Source organism: Mugil cephalus, chromosome 3 (assembly GCF_022458985.1).
Source record: "Mugil cephalus isolate CIBA_MC_2020 chromosome 3, CIBA_Mcephalus_1.1, whole genome shotgun sequence".
NCBI lineage: Eukaryota > Metazoa > Chordata > Actinopteri > Mugiliformes > Mugilidae > Mugil > Mugil cephalus.
In genome coordinates this window covers 19,996,388-20,016,161 of record NC_061772.1, presented here as the reverse complement: position 1 = coordinate 20,016,161, position 19,774 = coordinate 19,996,388, and the positions used below count along the sequence as shown (strand labels likewise).

Genomic DNA, 19,774 nt, shown 5'->3' with positions numbered 1-19,774 from the left:
AGGTTGTGTAACTCTACATTTAAGATACAAACTTAATATTTTATTAATCTTGTAACATTTCCATTTCTAAATTGATTTATATTAAAAATCACATAAATATATGTAAAACAGCTCTAACTGTTTGAGTACAAATTATTTATGTAATTTTATTCTCTTGATTTTTGTTAATGAACGTTGTGAATATCAGACTTAAAATGTTTATGCATTAAACGGCGCATCATTCCCCAGCGTTGTGTTTATTTCTGTCTTCTGAATACGTGTGAGGCTGTAAGTGTGGATGAGTCCGAATCCATGAGCGGTAACTCTGCTGTGCTCTTGTTCACAGGGAATCTTGGGCTCAGGCTTCGCCCTGAAGGTGCAGCAGAAGCAAAGACAGAAACACTTTAACAGACAAATCCCTGCAGCTGCCTGTCTCATACAGGTATTTGAACCCAAAAAAAAAACATACTCAAACAGCAAACCTCAGTACTCCTGGGGGATTGAACTGTCTCTGCGCCCCGGACTTATTATTGAGGCCATCCTTTTGTGGAACTCTTTCAATTTGTCTGCATGAAATTTGTCCTGTCCAACCAATATATTCCTATTTCCACACCCCTGCAGATGTCATGGAGATGCTTCGCACTGGAGAACTTTGATTCTGCCACATTCAAGATGTTTTTGAGGAAGAGATCCAGCATGCCTGCCTCCTCTGTGTCCTCCCCCAAGCCCAAGAAATCGGTTAGTAATCATTTTACAGGTTTCACAGGGGCTGCTTTTTATGTTAAACCTAAAATGAATGCGGTCTGAAGCAACAGCCCTGTAACCTGGTGCTGAATTCATGAGGGTTCAAATTGTGCAGTTTATTTTGTCTCCTGGAGCCTGTGTTGAAGGGATGTTAATTTAAGTTCATGGTCATTTTAAAGACTGCACCTTGTAGCTTGCTATGCTATGGAAATGCATTGCCTTATAGTTTGAGGTCTTTCTAATGTTTGGCCTGATATTCATAGCATTCATTCGAAATAAACATACATTAATTCATTCAAACATGAGAGTCTGTAGTCTCTTTAAGTTGCTTTAAAACAAATGTTTCACCACGGCCCTACAGGCTCAAAGTCTCTACAGGTCTGTTTTTCTGTAGAAAAATAAAGGAGAAGAAGAACTCTTGTCATTGCACACAAGTTACAATGAAATTTTGTTGAAATTTATTATAAAAAATAATAATAATAAAAAACACAGTCCTTAAAAACAGACCATGCACACGTTTATTTATAAAAGTTTTGTTCGTGTCAAATGTGTTTCCTGCAGCAGTGATTTAAAATATAAAACTCTACCAATTTAGTCACGTATATTCATGTATATATTATACCTTTTAACCCACAAAGGCATAACTCAGCTTCTTAACATGAGGCAAAGTATTTTGGTCATATTTATGAAAAGCTCATAAGCTGACAAGTGTAAGCCGTAGAGGATGTCTGCACTTATGAAAACCGCAGCCACTTTCAAATGCCACATTGTGGAGTGCCGTGAGACCACTTTGTTGAACTGAGATGTTTTGGATTTCTTGGCTCAGGTGAAGATAAGGAGGAAGCTGAGGAGCACTGACAAGGACAACGGTCCAACTTCCCCGACGATTCCCACCATCACCTATGACTCTGTATTCGACAGCGGGAGGGAGCTGAGTTCAGATGTTTACAGCACCGTGGGCACAGGTACTAATGCGACGCTACTTTCTAAAGAGCTGTTCCGTGTGTGATAGATGTTTAACCAATTATTGTGTTTCTAAAGTAATTGAACATTGCTTTGTTAAAGCCTGGTTTAACACACCACTCGCTCGAGGGCACGGAAAGGAGTTACTCAATCACTGCTGCTCTGCCTGCACTCATAGACAATACAGTAAATGTGTCATCTACAATTCAGGTGTGGGCTCGTAGCTGCAGGAGGTGGAGACATAGACAAAGTCCGAACATTTAAGGTAGATGAGCTCTGCAGCAATAAAACAGGAGGTTGCACTGATGAGTATGAACCCCGGTAGTGCTCTGCTGAACTTACAAATCTCCACACTACATGCAGCACTACCGAATCAATAACAGGAGGACTGAGAGTGATATAAAGAAGCAATTCCAATCAATATTGTATCCTTCTACCGTAATTTGAGGTAACCTGTGTGTTGTGTGCTGCGCATGCTTCTCCACAATTTGTTGAAGTTCTTAGAACAACTGAATTAGAGATGAAGTATTGACTGAAGTAAAAGAAAACAAATGAAAAGCGGCCTGAAAGAGCTTTTAGACCAAACCGTTCTGGGGACTCTCTGAGGGTAACTAGCCACTGGGGAGCTCCCTGGAGAACTATATACTTGAAAGGCCTTTTTTTTTCTGTTCGCATTACCACCGGCAGTTTGGAATGCTGAGAAGTGATGAAACTTAGCTCTTTGCAACGTACAACAGCTTACAAAAATGTCCTTTATAGACTCGGTAAAGTCTGAACTTCGCTCGAGGCATTTTATCTGCGTATTATTCAATTTTTGAAGCGTACATTAAGAGCTATTATTTACTAAGGGCAAAGGCTGAACCAATTTCCACGCGCTTTTCCTTTTAAATGGCTGTGATCTTTGCTACTATTCGTGTTTGCCACATCTCAAAGACAGAAGAGAGAGGAGTACTTCCTCCAACAAGATGTAGGGCCGATGAAAAAGGTCCAAAACTGTCTTTGGTTAACTTTTGGTAAATGTCACGTAATGTGTTGTTTGGCCTGTACACTGCTTTGCCCCAGACCGAAATATCTCAACATCTATTGCTATTGCTATATTTTTTTATAGCCTGCAGAGGAAAAATAACATAAAAAAGATTTTAATGATTTTATTTAATTTTATGCGCTAATATTAAAAATACACAAATCTGAATTTGAAACTACCTCATAACTTTTCTTCAAGGCAATTTATTTTCCACTTTTTTTTTCTTTTCTTTTATTACAGTAGGTCCCTTGGTGTCTCCCCTTCATTGACTATTTTTTCCCTTGAAAAGATTAATATGACCAAAATGAATCACGTCATTGTTATTTTTATAATATTGTCCGTGATGCAAAGAGGGCGTTAATGGATATTCTGTTCATAGCTAATGAGCGACACAGAGAGGACACAGTGTTTACTTTGAAAAGGGAAGACTTTTAGTGCGCCCGTAATATGTAAACAGCTAATTGGATGGCACTCTTTGTAGTGCCTTATTATGTAACCTCTTTGTGAAAAGCTGCTCAGACGATGAGTGACTGCCACACTGCCACCAGCTTGTCACTGTGCAAAACGGCTTTGCTCTGCACTCAGTTCTCTGCACAGCGGCTGAACTGAGTTTGCCTCGTTGAATGTACAGATGAAGACATGTCTGTTCATTTCATGTGCATCGACATTCGGTGTCTGTGATTTTGAAGCTAAATTGATGTCACAGGTCGCAGTGGACATCTAAAATCTCCGGCGTGCTGCTTTTAACTTTGAAACACTTTTACTAAACTGCCACATTGCCGTCTGGTGTGTGCTGTTGCTCTGACTTCAGAAAGCACAACCCATATCTGCTTATGCAGCCATTTCAGTTTAAATTGTTGGTTTGTGTATTCTTATACACCAGTCAGTGTTAAAACCACCTTCCTGATATTGTGTAGGTCTCCCTGAGCAGTTCTGACTCATCAGAGAATGGACATGGGCTTTCTGAGGGTTTCCTGGGGAGTCTGTGATGTTATTTACCGTTCGGCCCTTATATATTTGGATAGCAACACTATTTCACATCCAACATGGTGGCATGTAGAGTCCAGATCATGAAGATAAGATAATACTTTATTGAACCCCACTGGGGAAATTCAAAAGTTAAACAGCTAAGATGCAGTTGAAGTGAAGACTGTCAGGTTTACTCCAAGGGGTCGAACAAAAATATCCTATAATGTTTAATACTTTGTTGAGAATCCTTTGCAGGCAATGATTGCCTGAGGTCTAGAGCCCATGGACATCACCAACTGCTGGGTTTCCTACTTTGTGATGGTCTGCCAGGCCTTTACTACCAGCTGTCTTCATTTGTTGCTTGCTTTTGTTTTTTTGTCTTCCTGCCTTAAGTTTTGTCTTCAGTAAGTGAAATGCATGCTCGATGGAGTTGAGATCTGGTGAATATCTCGGCCATTGCAGAATATTCCATTTCTCTTCCTTAAAAAACTCCTGGATTGCTTCTGATGTTTCGGGTCATTATCCATCTGTACTGTGAAGCAAAGTCCAGTAAATGTTGGTGCATTTGGCTGAATCTGAGCAGCAGGTGGTAAATCCCTATACGCTTTAGAATTCATTCGGCTGATTTTGTCTTCTGTCATATCGTCAATAAACACTAGTGACTCTGAGCCATTTGACGAAGGCAGAAGATGTGGTGTGCTTTGGATCATGAGCCATTCCAAGCCTTCTGCATACTTTCTTCTTCCCACCATTCTGGTACAGGTTGATCTTAGTTTCTCTATTCTCAAACTGGGTTGGCTCCTTCAGAAGTTTTTTTTTTTTTTTTGCAAAGTCTAATCTTTCCCTTTCTATTTTTGAGACTAATTGATGGTTTGCACTTTGTGGTGAACCCTCTGAATTTGCACTCACGAAAACATCTCTATATGGTAGACTTAGATGCTGATACACCTACTTCCTGGAAAGTGTTCTTCACTTGGGTGGATATTGTGAAGGGTTTTTTCTTCACAGTGGAAAGGGTCCTACAGTCATCCACCACTGTTGTCTTCCATGAATGTCCAAACTGTTGATTTGGCCACTCGTAACATTTCCGTTATCCCTATCAACCTAAGGATAGTCTGTGACAGTTTCATGAGATCTTCTTTAACTGCATGTGGGTTCACAGCAACAGCCTCTAAATGCAAATACCACATCTGGACTCAACCCCAGATATTTAAATGATGGATTAATGATGGAATAGCCAATGCAACCTATTAATTAGGTTTTTAGTGAACTGTCCAGTTACTTTTGGTCCCTTGAAAAACAGGTGACTACATATTAAAGGGCTTTTATTCCTAAACCCCCCCTCCAATTTGGATGTGAATTACCATCAAATTACAGCTCAGAGCCTGCACTTTAAGCTTATGTTGATTATACAACTGTATGTTTAACATGTTTTGGTAAAACAAAACTTGTGCCACTGTCCCAACTGTCATTCTTCCATCAGTGGTTTTCGGTCGGGCATGCGTGCATATGAATGTTTACATTTAATCTTATTGAACGTCTGTTCATCCTTTGTGTTCACTTCATTATCAGCAGAGGTGTGTTGCTTGTATTCAGACTAGTTTTGCCTCTTTTACTCAGCGGCTTTTTCTCTCCCCTGTGTCTTTGTGTTTTGTCTTTCTACCTGGTTTAGCAGGATTCAACACCCTGCGAGGATGTGGTGAGCTGCTGTCAGTGTCCACCTCTCGCACGCTTCTCCTGTACACTCACTGTCCTCTCGCTGTCTGTTTTAACACCTCATGCAGTCACGTTTTATCACCTCAGCTGGTTTTCTTGATTAGATGTCAGGTTGTTTTCTAAAAATGCATGACTAATGAGAATAGAAAGCAAGCCTCCTGAGCATCGTGTTTTTAAGTAATATAACTGCAGTTAGTCTTTGTCATATTTGTTGTTGTGTGTGCTACAGATCGTGAACAGTCCTGGACATCTTTGTCTTCTCTTCAGTTCAGCTCACCACCTCCAGGTAACGTCATGGTTTGATTAGCGTTGAAGTAAATAGTTGCTTACTGTGCATCTGGTGTAGCAGTTTCCATATCAAGCGCTAAAGTGTGTTTAATGTTTGACATTTATCTGTGAGTTAAAAAAAAAATGTAGTCAAAGCAGGTAGAGCTCCCCCTGGTGACTGGTTGCAGCATAGGTCATAAGCTCCATATGGTGGAGGTACTGGTATCCGTGCGAAAAAAGTGTCAGTATGCATGCAATATGTCCACATAAATATGGACATGTTGTTCATATTTCAACAATCTAGGTTAAAATAAAATGAGAATCTACTTCTTAGAGCATGTCGTGTCACATCTGTCTTGGCTGGCAACACCCTTCCATTCCAGCGTCCTTATAAAACAGAGCCATTTCACACCAGTTGTTATTTCATTTTCACTCTTCAGACTTCCGAACCCATCGTATCACACATCTCTTGCTGGCTGTTTTCAAAACTGTACAGTTGCAGATCTGGACGATTAATGGGTTTCTATTCAACATTTAACAATAAATTTGCCAGCTTTCCTCTGAACCTGTTTTTTTTTTGTTTATTCATTACTTTCAATATATGACACCCTCTTCATTTCGTCAAAGAGAAAGAGATGTGTTTTCTGCACATAGTGAGATTTTGCGCAAGTACAGTATAATGAATTTGTGAGTTGGCATGTTATATTTGGCCTCCACGGGGTAAGACAAGGGAGCCCAGCATCAGGAAACACAAAAACCCCAAGACTCCGTTCGTCCTAGTTCATTTGGCACAAACGGAAATTGCTGCGCTGTTGTAACATTTTTAATGTAAACCGCCTGTGACCTATTTGTTCAAATGAAGTGGCCTCCGTTTTGGCCAAATGAATCCGGTTGTAAACTGAGATCTATTTTTCCCATCTGAAAATTACCGTTTTGAGTAATCCAAAACAGGCCTCTGTATAGTACAGTAAGGGTCACGGGTCATGTGAGGTTATAGTGTTCCCACAATGGACAGGCCTTTCCCAAATCATCTGGGATTCAGAGAAGCAGCTATAGATTTGTTTTTCTTCAGCTGTTTTCTGTTGGTGTGACTTTTAGTTCCACAATCTTATGTTGGCTGATTTATTTCTCTTTTCCTGTTGAGTATTGTAAGATGCACACCACTGGTGCAGAAAAAGATTAGAGCAGACAATTTTAAAAAGCACATTGTATATCACCAAACCTCCACTCCGAAGCTATGAACCGCAGGACCGCACCGAAGAAGCAGAACCTTATCAGCAGCATCGTGGCCCAAACAAGTTGATAATTAAAGTTTAACATTTGTGTGTGCTGGTGTTTGTGAACGCGCAGTGAAGCGGAGCGCTGGCCTTTTGGAGGTCCAGTCTCCCGGCCCCCTCCAGAGGAACTGTAGCTTCGCAGACGACCTGGAGCTGGAGTCGGAGCGAGACAGCGAACTGGCTCCTGCCACCTCGGTTTCACAGTGAGTTCACCACCTTTCCATTGCATTATCACTGTACCGACACGGTGTTTATGCATGAGTATATTTTAATGAGCATGCGAGGGGATGTTTGCATGTATTTTTTGCAATTTGCAATTAACCTTTGTAATATTCCAAACCCCAGAGGACTCATGTCTCTTCTGCGTAATGATTCTCTATTAAGGAAAATGACTCGCGCTTGCCGAGGCACCGGTGTAGCTAGAAAACTGAGACTGATATGAGGAAACGTGTGTTAAGTAACAGCAGTGCATTGTAAGTGCACAGTAAGTGAAACAAATGGAGCGACAGTTTTGACCCATGGGACTTCATTTCTAAACGGTGGGGTAATGATGCAGAGTGGGAATAGCACGCAGCAGTGTTGCTGGCAAAGATCACTCTGTGCTCTGCTGACTCCCAAATACGTCACCAGCTGTTCTCACTGAACAATGCCACATCAGATCTCATGCTAAATCAAACCATGATAAGATCCTACTGTTTGTTAAAAAAAAAAAAAAAAATAGTGCTTCTTTTTACCAGGTTTGGCTTTGATTTTAAGCTCAACGGACAGATTAAGTTCAAAATGTCCACATTGTTTATAAGAGTAAAGAAAAACTCAGTTACTCAGAAATCTTGCTGCACAGATCCTTGATATGGCATTGTTCACAGAAGAATGTTTTGATAGATTGCAGGAAATTGAAGTATTGATAGCTTCAACAAAACTGTCACAAATATAAATTGCACCTCCAGTAACAGCAGATGAGGCCTTGTGAGCGAAACCAAATGCCGGGTCAAAGGCAGCTAGCACGTGTGGTGAAACCTTTACATATTTCTTCGTGTTTTTCTCATTGTCTTATTATCCCATATTAATCTATCTCATATTAAATAAAAAAGGTTTTGGACCATTAGAGTGTCATTACAGGTTGATGCATTAATTTCCAGAAGGAGCAACAAGCCAAGGCAACATCGATTTCCTTGGCAAAGACAGAGGTTTTAATTGAAAACACTGACACATGCGACCTCAACTAATTAGAACTGAAATAATAACTGAATAGTCAATCCTTAGGTTTTAGATATTGAGAGAGTGGTAGGGTAGAAATGCAGGTGTTCGCATCATCACTGATCATGAATGTAAGTTTCAGATCCATCAAGGCATAAAAATTCTCCATTTACAGCTTTGCCTACATTGATTCTAGTTCGACCAAAAGAATGATCCTTAATGATGAATGAAAATGTGCAGAAAAATAAACATCTCCACCGTTCAAACTTTTTGCCTGAGTCAAAATCTGAAATCCTTAAGAGTTGCCTTAAGAGAGTCCTTAAGAAATTTGCCATGCTGTCTGGTTTCCGATCATATCACTACCACACAATCCTTTTATGGATTTCTGTAACACCTCACACCAGCACATTATTGACATTTCATAGTGCTAATTTGTTATGAAAGCTGCTTTTGAGAATGGGCCCTCTGCATTTCCTGTGAAAATCCATTAGGAGGCTCATGTACTGAAGACATTGTTCTTCAACGTATCAGAAAACTAGACGTGACAAAGAGCTCACTGCTCTCCCACCTCACATATTCACTCACTGCTTTTCCAGGGTAATGAACCCTGGCAAGTAATGGCTATTTAATAATTCCCACAACATGATAATGAAGGCTAAATGATCTCCTATCACTCTGGGCTTTATACTAATGGTTTTCAAAGACATAAGGAGACCCCAGAAATCACTTGTCTTTGTTCCTACTGTAACTCACCTTGATCACATTCAAAGGAAGACAAGCCATAAGGGACATGCTTTTGATGTAGGCCGAATAGTAATGTGCAATTGTAGTATGTTTCTTATTTTTCCCTAAGCTGATAAGAGTTTTAGGTTCAGACGGGTCAACCATCTTTTCATAAATTCAAGACACCGGTTATCAGGGAAAAACAAAGTCCGGGTCTAAAGTCAAGCCAGCGTTTTAAAGCAAACCCTGCTTTTAACTTGAAAGGAATCTCATTTGTGGTCTTCTAATGGTCAGACATTAGATACGTCTGCTTTTTGAAAAGCAATTTCATCAGAGCTTTCAGCATTCTCGGTTTCATTTTTGTTTCAGGGGAAGTTTTGAGGTACTAAACACAGACAAGTTGGATTAAATTAAGTTTTATGTGTAGTGTGTCAATAACAGACGATCTCAAGAAGCTTTTCTAAACCCACAACCTGAACCCCCTAGAGCAAGCACTAGACAAAGAGAAAGTATTGAGTTTATAAGGGGGGAACTATCTGCTTGCGAGTGCATGATAGGAAAGAGCATGATGCATGGGAGGCTGATATGTGAATCTCTTTTTCACAGATTGACAGAGTCACACCGTAAAGCAATCAGAGTGATCCAGAAAATGCGTTATTTTGTGGCCAAGAGAAATTTTCAGGTAATTATCACGCCATGTTTTTATGGCAACTAGGATTTTTTGAGATTTGTGGTGGAAAATTGTCTAAAAGATAGCACTCCGGATGCATAAATAATCACACAAAACTGAAAGAGTAAAAGTATATTGGATAAAATAGGAGATTATTACAACACCTCAACACACGAAGTGAAAAGGAGAATCTCAAAGATACAACTGGAAAACATTCCTTTTTTATAGCATTCACAAAGACAGATTATCATACGATTGGCTAATTTCCCACAGCTAAGAATACACGTCAAAAAGATGACCATATCTAACCACATTCCTGTCACACAGAAATAGTGAAAGGTCTCCTTTTATGACGCTAAACACCTAGGCAGTGTCTCCTCTTACAACTAAGCCATCTGTGTCTAGTAAATCCATCAAGCAGGGGATAATAATAACCTAAACTTTGTGCACAATAAAGAGAACAAAATGCAAACCATTCTTTCTTTGTATGAATTAATGATCAATGGTATCTTCACTTCCACAGATTCAAGTGGTGTTTATTGTCACCTCCGCAATATGTTGATGAACAAATACAGAGGTGTAAAATATTGTATCTCATTGTCCCACTGTTCTACATATGCAGCTCTGGAAAAAATTAAAAGACCACTGCAAATTGTTCTGAAATACGCATTTCTACATGTTTGACAGCCACTCCGTTCCAGTGTCTGTTAAATTCCAACACACTGCATTTTACTGTGGCCAGCACTATCCTAATGCAACCGGACCAGCTTGATGGCAAAAACATTGCTATTAGTACCTCTGTAATAATAATCAAAACCGTGGTAAAATAGTTGAAAAGAAGTTCTGAGTGGGTAAAAGAAGTGTTCAATTCTGGCTTTACTGGCAGAGAGATACAGTGAGCATCAGGTTGCTCTCATCTTTAAAATTTCTAAGGTGCCGGTTCATAAGAACAAGGTCAAGCAGCAGACGTTGCTGACAACAAAGCTACAGACTGGCAGAGGTATAAAACGTCTCTCCACTGACCAGGATGACCGTCAACAATTCCAATGTCACTCTGATGCTGGGATGACATCAAGCGGCCAACAAAAGACAATGGCAAATGGCAGCTGGGGTGAAGTGCCTGGTAGAAAAAAAGCCCTTCATAAATGAGAAGCAAAGAAGAGCCAAGCGGAGGTTTTCAAAAGACCATAGAGGACTAGACTAAGGTCGTCTTCTCTGATGAGTCCAATTTTCAGCTTTGCCCAACAACTGGTCGTTTAATGGTTAAACAGAGACCTGGAGAGGCTTACAAGGCACAGTGTCCTTGTCCGCAGTGAAATTCCCCCTGGTTCAGTAAGGCTGGAACTGGGAAGATTCGTATTTGCCATAGACACATGAATGAAACCATGTATAAGGCTACCCTGGAAGAAAATGTGCTGCTCTGGCACTGTTCACCAACTCTGAGAATTAGTTTCTCCAGCAGGACTATGTACAATCAACAATCAGATCAATCAAGGTGTGGATGAAGGACGACCGGCTCAAGACCCTGTAATGGCCAGCTCAATCTCCAGACCTGAACCACATTTAAAACCTCTGAAATGTGATTAAAAGGAAGATGGATTGTAACAAGTCATTAGAAAAAGCTGAGCTACTTAGTTTTTTCTTTGCGCCAGCAGTGGCAAAAAGTCCAACAGCAATCAGTACATTTACATGCACGTGAAAGAGACTAATTATTGCCTTAATCTGACTTTAACTGGACAACTTAAGTACATATAAATACGTTAGTCCGACTAAAAATCGTAGTTCTCCAATTAAGACAATCAGATAATGCGATTGGAAATCGATTTTCTAAGGCATGTATACACCTTAATTGGAAAGCCGGTCGCAGAAGAAGAAGGTAAACAGAGCCGGTAGTGTGCATCTTATCTGTAGAAGTAGCGTGCACATTATGTACAAGATTAAAAAAGCTTTTCTATTATCCATCTTGTTTGAAAAGCCGGCCTTCGATTTTCTGCACTTAAACTGGGACAATGAAATACTGAGTTCTGAACTCTTCCAAAGTTAAAACATTAGTATTGTGCTGTTTAAAAATTAATATGAACTTGTTTTCTTTGCCTTAATTAACATCTGAAAACACTTTATTTTAACCGTTTGTGATTTTCTACAAAGCATTAGAGCAGAGCATTTGCTCTAAATGAGAGTATAATTATTTGGAAATGTTGTCAGCAGTTGGCACAAAAAACAAATATGTTAATTTTACTCAAACACATACCTATAAATAGTAATATCAGAGAAACTGATCATTTTGCAGGGGTGTCTTAATTTCTTCCAAAGCTGTATGCTGACAAGACACTAGTACTAAGTACTGCCGCATCACTTTCACAACCACTACTTGACACAAAATACAAAAGAAAAACATAAACAGAAGATATACATGAGAAATAATTTTCTAACCTGGAATTAAATTATTATTAAGTACATGGTCAGCGGATACCACGCTCCCAGAGATCCGAGTCGGTCCAGACTCATATAACAAAGATAAAGAAAACTTTAAAGAAATTTAATTGCGTAAGTGGTATATGCAGACCATTTTGACCACCTTTGACCTTGCGGGATACAAAAATCAGGCATCACTCTAGCATTTAAACTAATTATTGACCAAAGTTTTAACACAGTGAACTGAAGCACAAACTGGACGACTTCCATGTGGTCACAGCTATTAAGTGATTAAAGAAAGTTCACTTTTTTGTGGTTGGATTAAATGATAAAAGCATCACTGATTATAAATATAGCTTTGCGAAGCGTCAGAGAATGACAGGAAACATGTAATAAAGCTGCCTCACACTTAACCTCCATCGAAGACACTGATTCAGAGTAAAATCCTTATGATTGCAGTCCAGGCTCAAAGTTTTATTCAAGGTTTCAGTGATATCTAACCGTTGTCATTACATATTTCTGTTTAGTTTGTCATTAAGCCCAAGATGAACCGGACAGACAAATAGATAGTTTGACAGTCAGACACAAGGCACAAAAAAGCAAGACTAACTCAGGTGGCCTTAAGTGACATTTTTCTCTTTTGATTAGTTTTCTCTATATATGATTTTATAAGAATAAATAAATACTGAATGCATGTAGATGCACCCAACAAGATCAAACTAATAACTTTTCGTGGCTTGTAGTTTCTGGACCACGAAGGCAAAACTGTGGATTAAAACATGATCTTAAAAACATAAGAAACTAACCTGATATTAAAATTGTCTTTCTCACAATCTCTGAGAGACTATTGTGGATTTTGTTCATGTCAAAATGTTTTTTACAGATGTCTCAGTCTCCTTAAACCTGCTCACAGTCTTTTTTATTGACATTGATCTCCTAAAATTAAATCTGATATGTCCTTATTTAAAAAAAACTGTATGAACAGAATAATATTCTGAGCTCTAATCCTCCTTACTCATACAAACACACCGCGCTCAGGAGAAGAGTTTTGGGGAGAATAATGTCTTAATAAAAGACTTTTCCAAGACAAAAACACAGCTCAAAGATGTAACAAAGACGATTAAATGGTTTTATGCCTAACATGACATTTTATTCAAGTTGTGATGTAACCGCCCACCTGAATCGTTTTATTTTTCTGTCGCAGCAAGCTCGCAAGCCATATGACGTGCGAGATGTGATTGAACAGTACTCCCAGGGTCACCTCAACCTCATGGTGCGAATCAAGGAGCTTCAGAGACGGTAAAGTGTTTAAGCCTAAGACGAGCTTCTCGTCAGTCGGATCCCATGAGTAATCCGCGCGAACGTTACAGATTCCAAGCATGACAAAAAGTTGTCAGAGAGAGCGTGAAAGGAAATACACAAAGGGAGAGTGTTAATATTGTTCTGACTTCAGCCTTCCATTGTTTCTCTCAGACTGGACCAGTCTTTAGGGAAGATAACTTTGTTCCAGACGGGTACAGGTAATGAATCGCTCCACTGCTCCCTCAAACTGCTTTATAGTAACTATGGAACAAACCACATACCTAATCCGCCTGTGCTATTATTTACTTGACTGTTGTCCAACTCTGAAGACCGGGCCAAAGACAAGGGCAACAACTCTATTGGATCCAGGCTCAACAGGATGGAGGACAAGGTGGGATCCGTGCGGCTTCAGTGGAAAAGCTGCCTCGTCTTTAAGTGTTTCACATTCTCTTCCTCAAATATTTAATATTTAAGTTCGGCCGTATTTGTCTTGTACTCGTGTCTTTTTTAAACTGGATATTAACTCAGAATAAGTCGTAATGGGAAGTATTTCTAGAAGAATTCAACTTTGTTTAATGCATGATGAAATATCTGTGCAGGCCTGTTATTTGTATCAGCTTGTATCAATTCTGGAGCACACAAAGAAAAACTGCACAACAAAAAAATGCATCAAAACAAAAAAGATGAGAAATACATTTTCTGAAATCAAATGAAACTTATTGGTCATGAAGCTCTTGTTAATGAATATCACTATCATTTCTGTTTTAGAAATGTAATTCAAACCACAAGAGAGCAAGCACAATACGACTGTAAAAGTAATTGGGCACAGGCTGAAGACGCTTTCTGTCACATACGGCGTAATTAAATCCTAAGCAATCCTAACGGCGTAAGTGTGTCATTCTCCTCCGATTCGTGTTTTCACTTCTAAACCTTTGACGTAACTGTCACACTCAGATAACACGCATGGATCAGACTCTGAACCGTATCTCCGAGTCCCTCACCTTTCTGCTGGACCAGAGGGAGGCTGGCGGGGGCGAAGGTGGCGGCAGGCTCAGGCCGCGGCTTGGACGAACCTGTAACGTCCTCCCGAGCCAGGACAGCCTGCCAAGCTACGACCAGCTGTCTTCATCACCTTCATCCTTCTCCTCCAACGCGGCCAGCTCTGTGGCCTGCCCCAACCCTCCCGCCAGCATCGCTGCCAGTCAGGATGACAGCTGAAACCGAACGGCCTCCAAGTTTGTCTTTTTTTTTTGTAAAACTTCATTCCTGATTTTTAGTTGCCTTGTTTGAGTGTTATACTTGAAATTTGATCAGGTCAACGCCGACATCACTGCCATCTCCGCCTTGATTGTGTAGCCAGTAATATTAAGAAATTATAGTAATTTGTATCATTCATTAATTTGTGAAGGGGCCTTATAAGAGTCAGATCAAATAATGTTTTTCTTTTTGATTCACTTTTGTTTGTTTTTTTAGAAATATTCTACAACAATAAAATAAATTAACATAAAGTCTCACTGTGACATGATCTTCTTCAAATATGTGAAATATGTCACTGCATTAAACAGTTCAATACTGAAAAAAAATATATATATCCCTGTTGCATTTTTAGTTCAAGCAAAACTTGGGCTTTATATGTAAAAAAGTCAGCATAAATAACACAGACCTTTTTTCTTTCTGTTAGTTTTCAGGAGTTGAAGTGTGACGCCTCTTGGTCCCCTCCACATGACTCAGCGTTTCACTTTAATCACCTTGCCTGAAATACTTTGGGCTGCCAGAGACATCATGTCCTGTGATTTAATGTCCTGCATTCATTTGAAACAGCAAATCTAATTGCCTTCATCTCAGAGAAGAGGCCTTACATTTAAATGCTCCACTTGAAAAGGCCGCACTTAATCAAATGCTAATTCTCGCCTTTTTATTAGTATTCCACACATGTTTAGAAATATTCCCTCTGCATAAATGAAAGACTGTGATAAACAGTGCCTATGCGCCGTATCTGCTGCCATCTTTTTACTTTTTTTCTTTCTTGCGCCATCAATCAAATGCTTCGCGTCCGAGGCCCCGTCCGAGCCTCTTTCTAAATAGTTGCATCACTCACGTTGGCAGCTGACTTTCCTTAAACACCGTGGAGTGGGAGTTGCCGTGTCGTGTCCTCTCTTACTTATGGAAATGGCTGAGAGCATGGCTAACACCACGCTCTTTACACAGGTGACCTTTGGGGCAGCAGATGGTGACCCCTTTCCCCGCTGGCCATCCACAGGGTGTCCGGGCATTCCTTTACACAAGTGGCCATGGAGAGAAAAGGCCCAAGTGACCATCTGCCTCCGGTGTCCACAACAATGGGCTGCGCCCTACTAAAGTGTGCTGAGGGTGGTTGGGCCATTGTGCGGACCTGGAGGTGGGTGAGGGGAGGCTTTTATTACATGCAGGGAGTGGAGGTTTTAAAGTTTTTGTTTGTTTTTTTCATGAGCGATTAGTGTTATCTGGGGTGCAGGGAGCGGTAAAGAGCGCAACAGCCACAAACACTCTGAGAGACTTAACGCATAGAAACCAAAAGTTGCATTTCACGCTGAAAGTGAATTTGTGTGAGGAGGTTCACACGATTTAAATTTGGTGAGATAGCTACAAAACGAAACGGAATATTTTGCTTCGGTTTTCCTGAGATGCTATTGGCTAAATTCTCAAGCGAGCGTGCAGTCTTCTTAGCGGGCTAATGTGTAAGATGAATAAATTAGATGATCTCCCTAATATCTTCCATGCCGCTCCTCTTCTAATTTGGACAGTTCGATGAAATCCAGATCATAATAGGCCACCATCATGCAAATGAAGCGGTGAAACTGACGGCATAAGTAGTTTGTGTGAACACAAGGAGACGCGTTCAGCACCATTACTGTGATATTAAATGAAACAATCGCTGCGGTCGCGTTAATGACGGCTTCATTCACTGACAGTGGAGTGAGTCTGCGGCGCACATCTTTAAGGGGATTTAATGATGCTAGCAGGCAGCGAAACCGGGAACCCGTGGGACTAGGTGCACCCATGGGATAATCGGATTATTGATTTGCGTCTGTTCTTGATTGAGAAATAGCTAATTGCCCGAATAACATTTCAAAATGGGAGCGTATGCCCGTTGCGTCTCCGCTTGTGTGCGAATACGAGGCCTTGTGACTGTGACGCACAAGCAAAACACGAGCCCGAGTAAGAATAAACATTAGTGGGTTTGGTTTGGGCACATGTCAATGACAATAGAAGCTTTGACTATGAAAAGACGACAGAGAAAGAGAAAAGCTTAAGAGAAACCTAAGGGGGGGTTGAGGAGCTCTAAAGGCTGATTTGCAGGTGAAATAGATGGCACACTCTGCTTTGTGGCCATTGTGTTGCCCTCCGACCAGATGGCCTCTCGAATTCTTTAGCGCTGAAACCTCAACACTGTGGGAGTGAATACGCTTATGTGGGATTTGGCCTCTCTAATGGGCTAATTTTGCAATTACAGTTCATATTAATGGATTTCATTTTAAGCCCGGCAGCACATTCCTTATGAGCGTGATTATGAAATATGCCATAATACAGGCCAGGAAATGCAATTACTCGAAGACAATTTACTTCTTTGGATTGCTTAAACTGGGGTTGATTTTTCTACGACTTCAGAGCGCCACTTATTATTAACCCACTCATCTGTGGCTGCTGCAAAGTCAGCGTAAAGCCAAAGAGTTGCGGTACATTCTCACAGGGCTGCAGTCGTATTGAAAAAACAATAACGTGTAAATCCGCCCATTGATGCGCACAGCCTGTTTTTACGGCATCACAGTAAATTTAAAAGTGTCATCCGAGTCATGATGAGGAAGTTTCTTTGGGATTTTAATGCTGGAACCTGCAGGGATTATTTACAGGTATTTTTTAAAAGAATGTGTCTCTTTATTTAGCATATACTGTAAAGACTGGTTTGGTGGAGTTGGACTAAACTCACATTGCAAAACACAACTGATTTAGTGTATTTACTACATGTTGCCATTTAGAGGTTTTTACACTGTAAATTGTCCTTTACTGTAGTTTAGCTGGAAGAGTTGGACAAGGTAAATCCAGGACTGGGCTAGAGATGTGAGGTATTGTGTCATGTTATATAAGATTGCGTATTTTTTGAGAATGAAATCAAGATGCAGTGACTCCGCTGTGTATGTTAACATGACTGGTATGGTGGATGCCAACTAATTTATCAAAGAAAATCTGGACTATGGATTGTTCATCTCTGACTTGAGGTGAAAAGTTTCTTTTTCTTTTAAACCTAAAAGTAATCTGGAAACGTAAAAGAGCAAAACAATACAAAACAAAACAAAAGGCCAAACAAAAACACAATTAACTCAAAAGGGGATTTAGTGTCATAGATCACAGTTTATTATTATTATTATTTTTTTTTAAAGTAACATTTATCTTTTTCATCATCATTTTAAATACATATATCAAGAATAAAATAGTGCCTTTGGTATGCAAGTAACAGAAGCAGCTCAAGGAAATCAACGACAGAGAAGGACACACAAAGTAAAGATAAATTCAGTTTTTCATACTTTTCTGTTCACAAACCAACAAGGCTGAAGGGAATAATGAGAAGTTGGACGCACATATTTATCACGACAATGGCAGTAAATAAGTCAATAATAGAGAGGTATTAAATAAACTTCATAAATAAAATAAATAAACTAACACAAAATTGGAGAGTTTCAGTCGAAGCACAAATAAAATAAAATAAAATAAAATAAAATAAAATAAAATACTTTGTTGCAGTTAATAGGTCTTTGTCCTCTTCGTTGAAAATATAAAAATGTCAGTTTTCAGACACGCGTTCATCTTATTGTCTTGCACAGAGCTGCTTCATTTGAACTGGCGTGGAAAGGATTCAGGATGCTCTTGGTTTCTGTCGTCCTCCTTCTCTTTGTGAAGAAATCTGCCAGAAAAAGAGAGAAAAGATGTTCAATCATTCAATGTTCGTTCACTGTACTCCGGTATTGTTGTAGGTTTCAAGTTGAGCTAACAAACTCATAAAGACTTGTTGTGTACCTGTAATTCGCGCGTTGTTCCTGAGTTTGGCTGCAGATTTGGAGTGCGTCCTCTTCCTCCTGACTGGCGTCACCTCGACGGGATGTTTGCGCGTGTTTGAGACGCTGGAACAGTTCTCCTGGTCCGCCCTTGCGCTTTCTTCGCCGTCGCTCAGCCTGTCGATAACCTCCTCCGAAGGGTCCGAAGCATGGGCAGCGTCCTCGGGCTGTGCGGATTCCTGGTAAAAGGGCGCAGCGCAGTCTGCGGGCATTTCCTCCCACTGGAACCTGCCGGGAAGCGGCGCTTCACGCTGAAAGTTAAAGTTCCAGCGCCGGCTGTCTTCCTCAGCAATTTCATTAAGCTTCTGCTTCAAGTCCCTTCGCAGCTGGTCGTGGTCCACCGGGCCGAACAGATTCCTGCAAACCGACTCTCTGCACCTGATGGGATTCATCCTTCAAACTAATCTGGGGAAACTTTTTATGCAGTAAGCTGTTGGCGCTGTCTCTCCCGGGTCTGGTCTGCTGATCACACAGCTGCAGGGCGATTTAAAGGCTGCAGGGCGCACGGTGTTTTGTTTGTATACAATGAGGGGAGGCTTGTGATTGGCTGCAGCTGTCTGGATTGGCGGATGAGGGGCGGGGAGGGGGCGAGATTCATTCATCGTAGGATGGAGACCGGACCACTGAGACCACCAACAAAAGCCTCCTGCCATAAAGCCCTAACAAGCAATGATCCATTTAATTTATCATAACAATGACAGCCTCTGCAAGGCCCAATGCATCACTTTGAGTGCATCCTACTTTTGATCTGCACAAGGACAAAGTGTAAGAAAGAGCAAGACAATTCTACAGCCAGAGCAGTTGTAGTCACCATTTTCAATGCGAGTCAAGATTTTGTTCTTCTTAATTGAAAAAAAGCAGCAGCCCTCAGAGAAATGGGATTAGCGGCCTCAAAAAAACAACATCTTGCACAGAAGGAAATGTTTTTCTTTCAAATCAGGAGGTGATTTAGTTTAAGTTGGACAACATACAGTAATTGAAATGGATTGACTAAATTTAATTGCTTTTTTTTTTTCAACCACTGGAAGAGGAGATTTCCCCACGTTCATGAGAGTTGATGAAAGACTCGCATTTTTCTTACTAGGCTGTACATATTACTTCGTTTATTTATTTATTTTGCAGGAAAACTGGCAGATGGCCTTGTTCTCGTAGCCAACGGTAAGAGCACCGCTAGTCTGCTTTGCTGGCAACTGAAGGAAGCTGTGGGTCATGGGCCTCCTGAAAGAAAATCTGAACGGCTGTAATGAGGGAGGAAACATTCACTTTTCCCACCTTGACTTTCAATTTGTTGACCTCCAAGCCCCGTTCTCTGAGAGTCCTGGGGTCGTGTCAGTACACGGTTGGCAAATTCAGTTACAACTCGGCATCACAATGAAGGCCGAGGTACGACGGTAAGCACGACGTGTTATGATGGAGTTCAGTCCTGATGTGAAATTCA

At 40.5% G+C, this 19,774-nt stretch overlaps 2 protein-coding genes across 5 annotated transcripts in view; one reads left to right on the top strand and one right to left on the bottom strand.

Annotated features, from left to right (window-relative positions):
- kcnq1.1 (potassium voltage-gated channel, KQT-like subfamily, member 1.1) overlaps positions 1–14,766 on the top strand; it is a 42,256-nt gene extending 27,490 nt beyond the window's left edge. For 2 of the 4 annotated variants that reach the window (XM_047579846.1, XM_047579844.1), the window contains 11 exons: positions 326–421; positions 601–717; positions 1,550–1,688; positions 5,352–5,378; positions 5,625–5,681; positions 7,013–7,142; positions 9,466–9,541; positions 13,149–13,243; positions 13,418–13,464; positions 13,576–13,637; positions 14,201–14,766. In XM_047579846.1, the coding sequence (XP_047435802.1) occupies positions 326–421; positions 601–717; positions 1,550–1,688; positions 5,352–5,378; positions 5,625–5,681; positions 7,013–7,142; positions 9,466–9,541; positions 13,149–13,243; positions 13,418–13,464; positions 13,576–13,637; positions 14,201–14,464 (1,110 nt within the window). In that variant the 3' untranslated portion in view covers positions 14,465–14,766. The remainder of the gene's footprint in view (positions 1–325; positions 422–600; positions 718–1,549; positions 1,689–5,351; positions 5,379–5,624; positions 5,682–7,012; positions 7,143–9,465; positions 9,542–13,148; positions 13,244–13,417; positions 13,465–13,575; positions 13,638–14,200) is intronic. The other 2 variants (XM_047579847.1, XM_047579848.1) reach the window with 2 other exon arrangements.
- A 2,847-nt stretch (positions 14,767–17,613) lies between these two features.
- On the bottom strand, positions 17,614–19,118 carry cdkn1ca (cyclin-dependent kinase inhibitor 1Ca). The gene is made up of 2 exons (XM_047581063.1): positions 18,299–19,118; positions 17,614–18,185 (listed from the first exon to the last, which is right to left on the bottom strand). The coding sequence occupies exons 1-2, from the start codon at positions 18,726–18,728 to the stop codon at positions 18,085–18,087; spliced, it is 531 nt and encodes a 176-aa protein (XP_047437019.1). The 5' UTR covers positions 18,729–19,118; the 3' UTR covers positions 17,614–18,084.
- Positions 19,119–19,774: the final 656 nt, after the last annotated feature.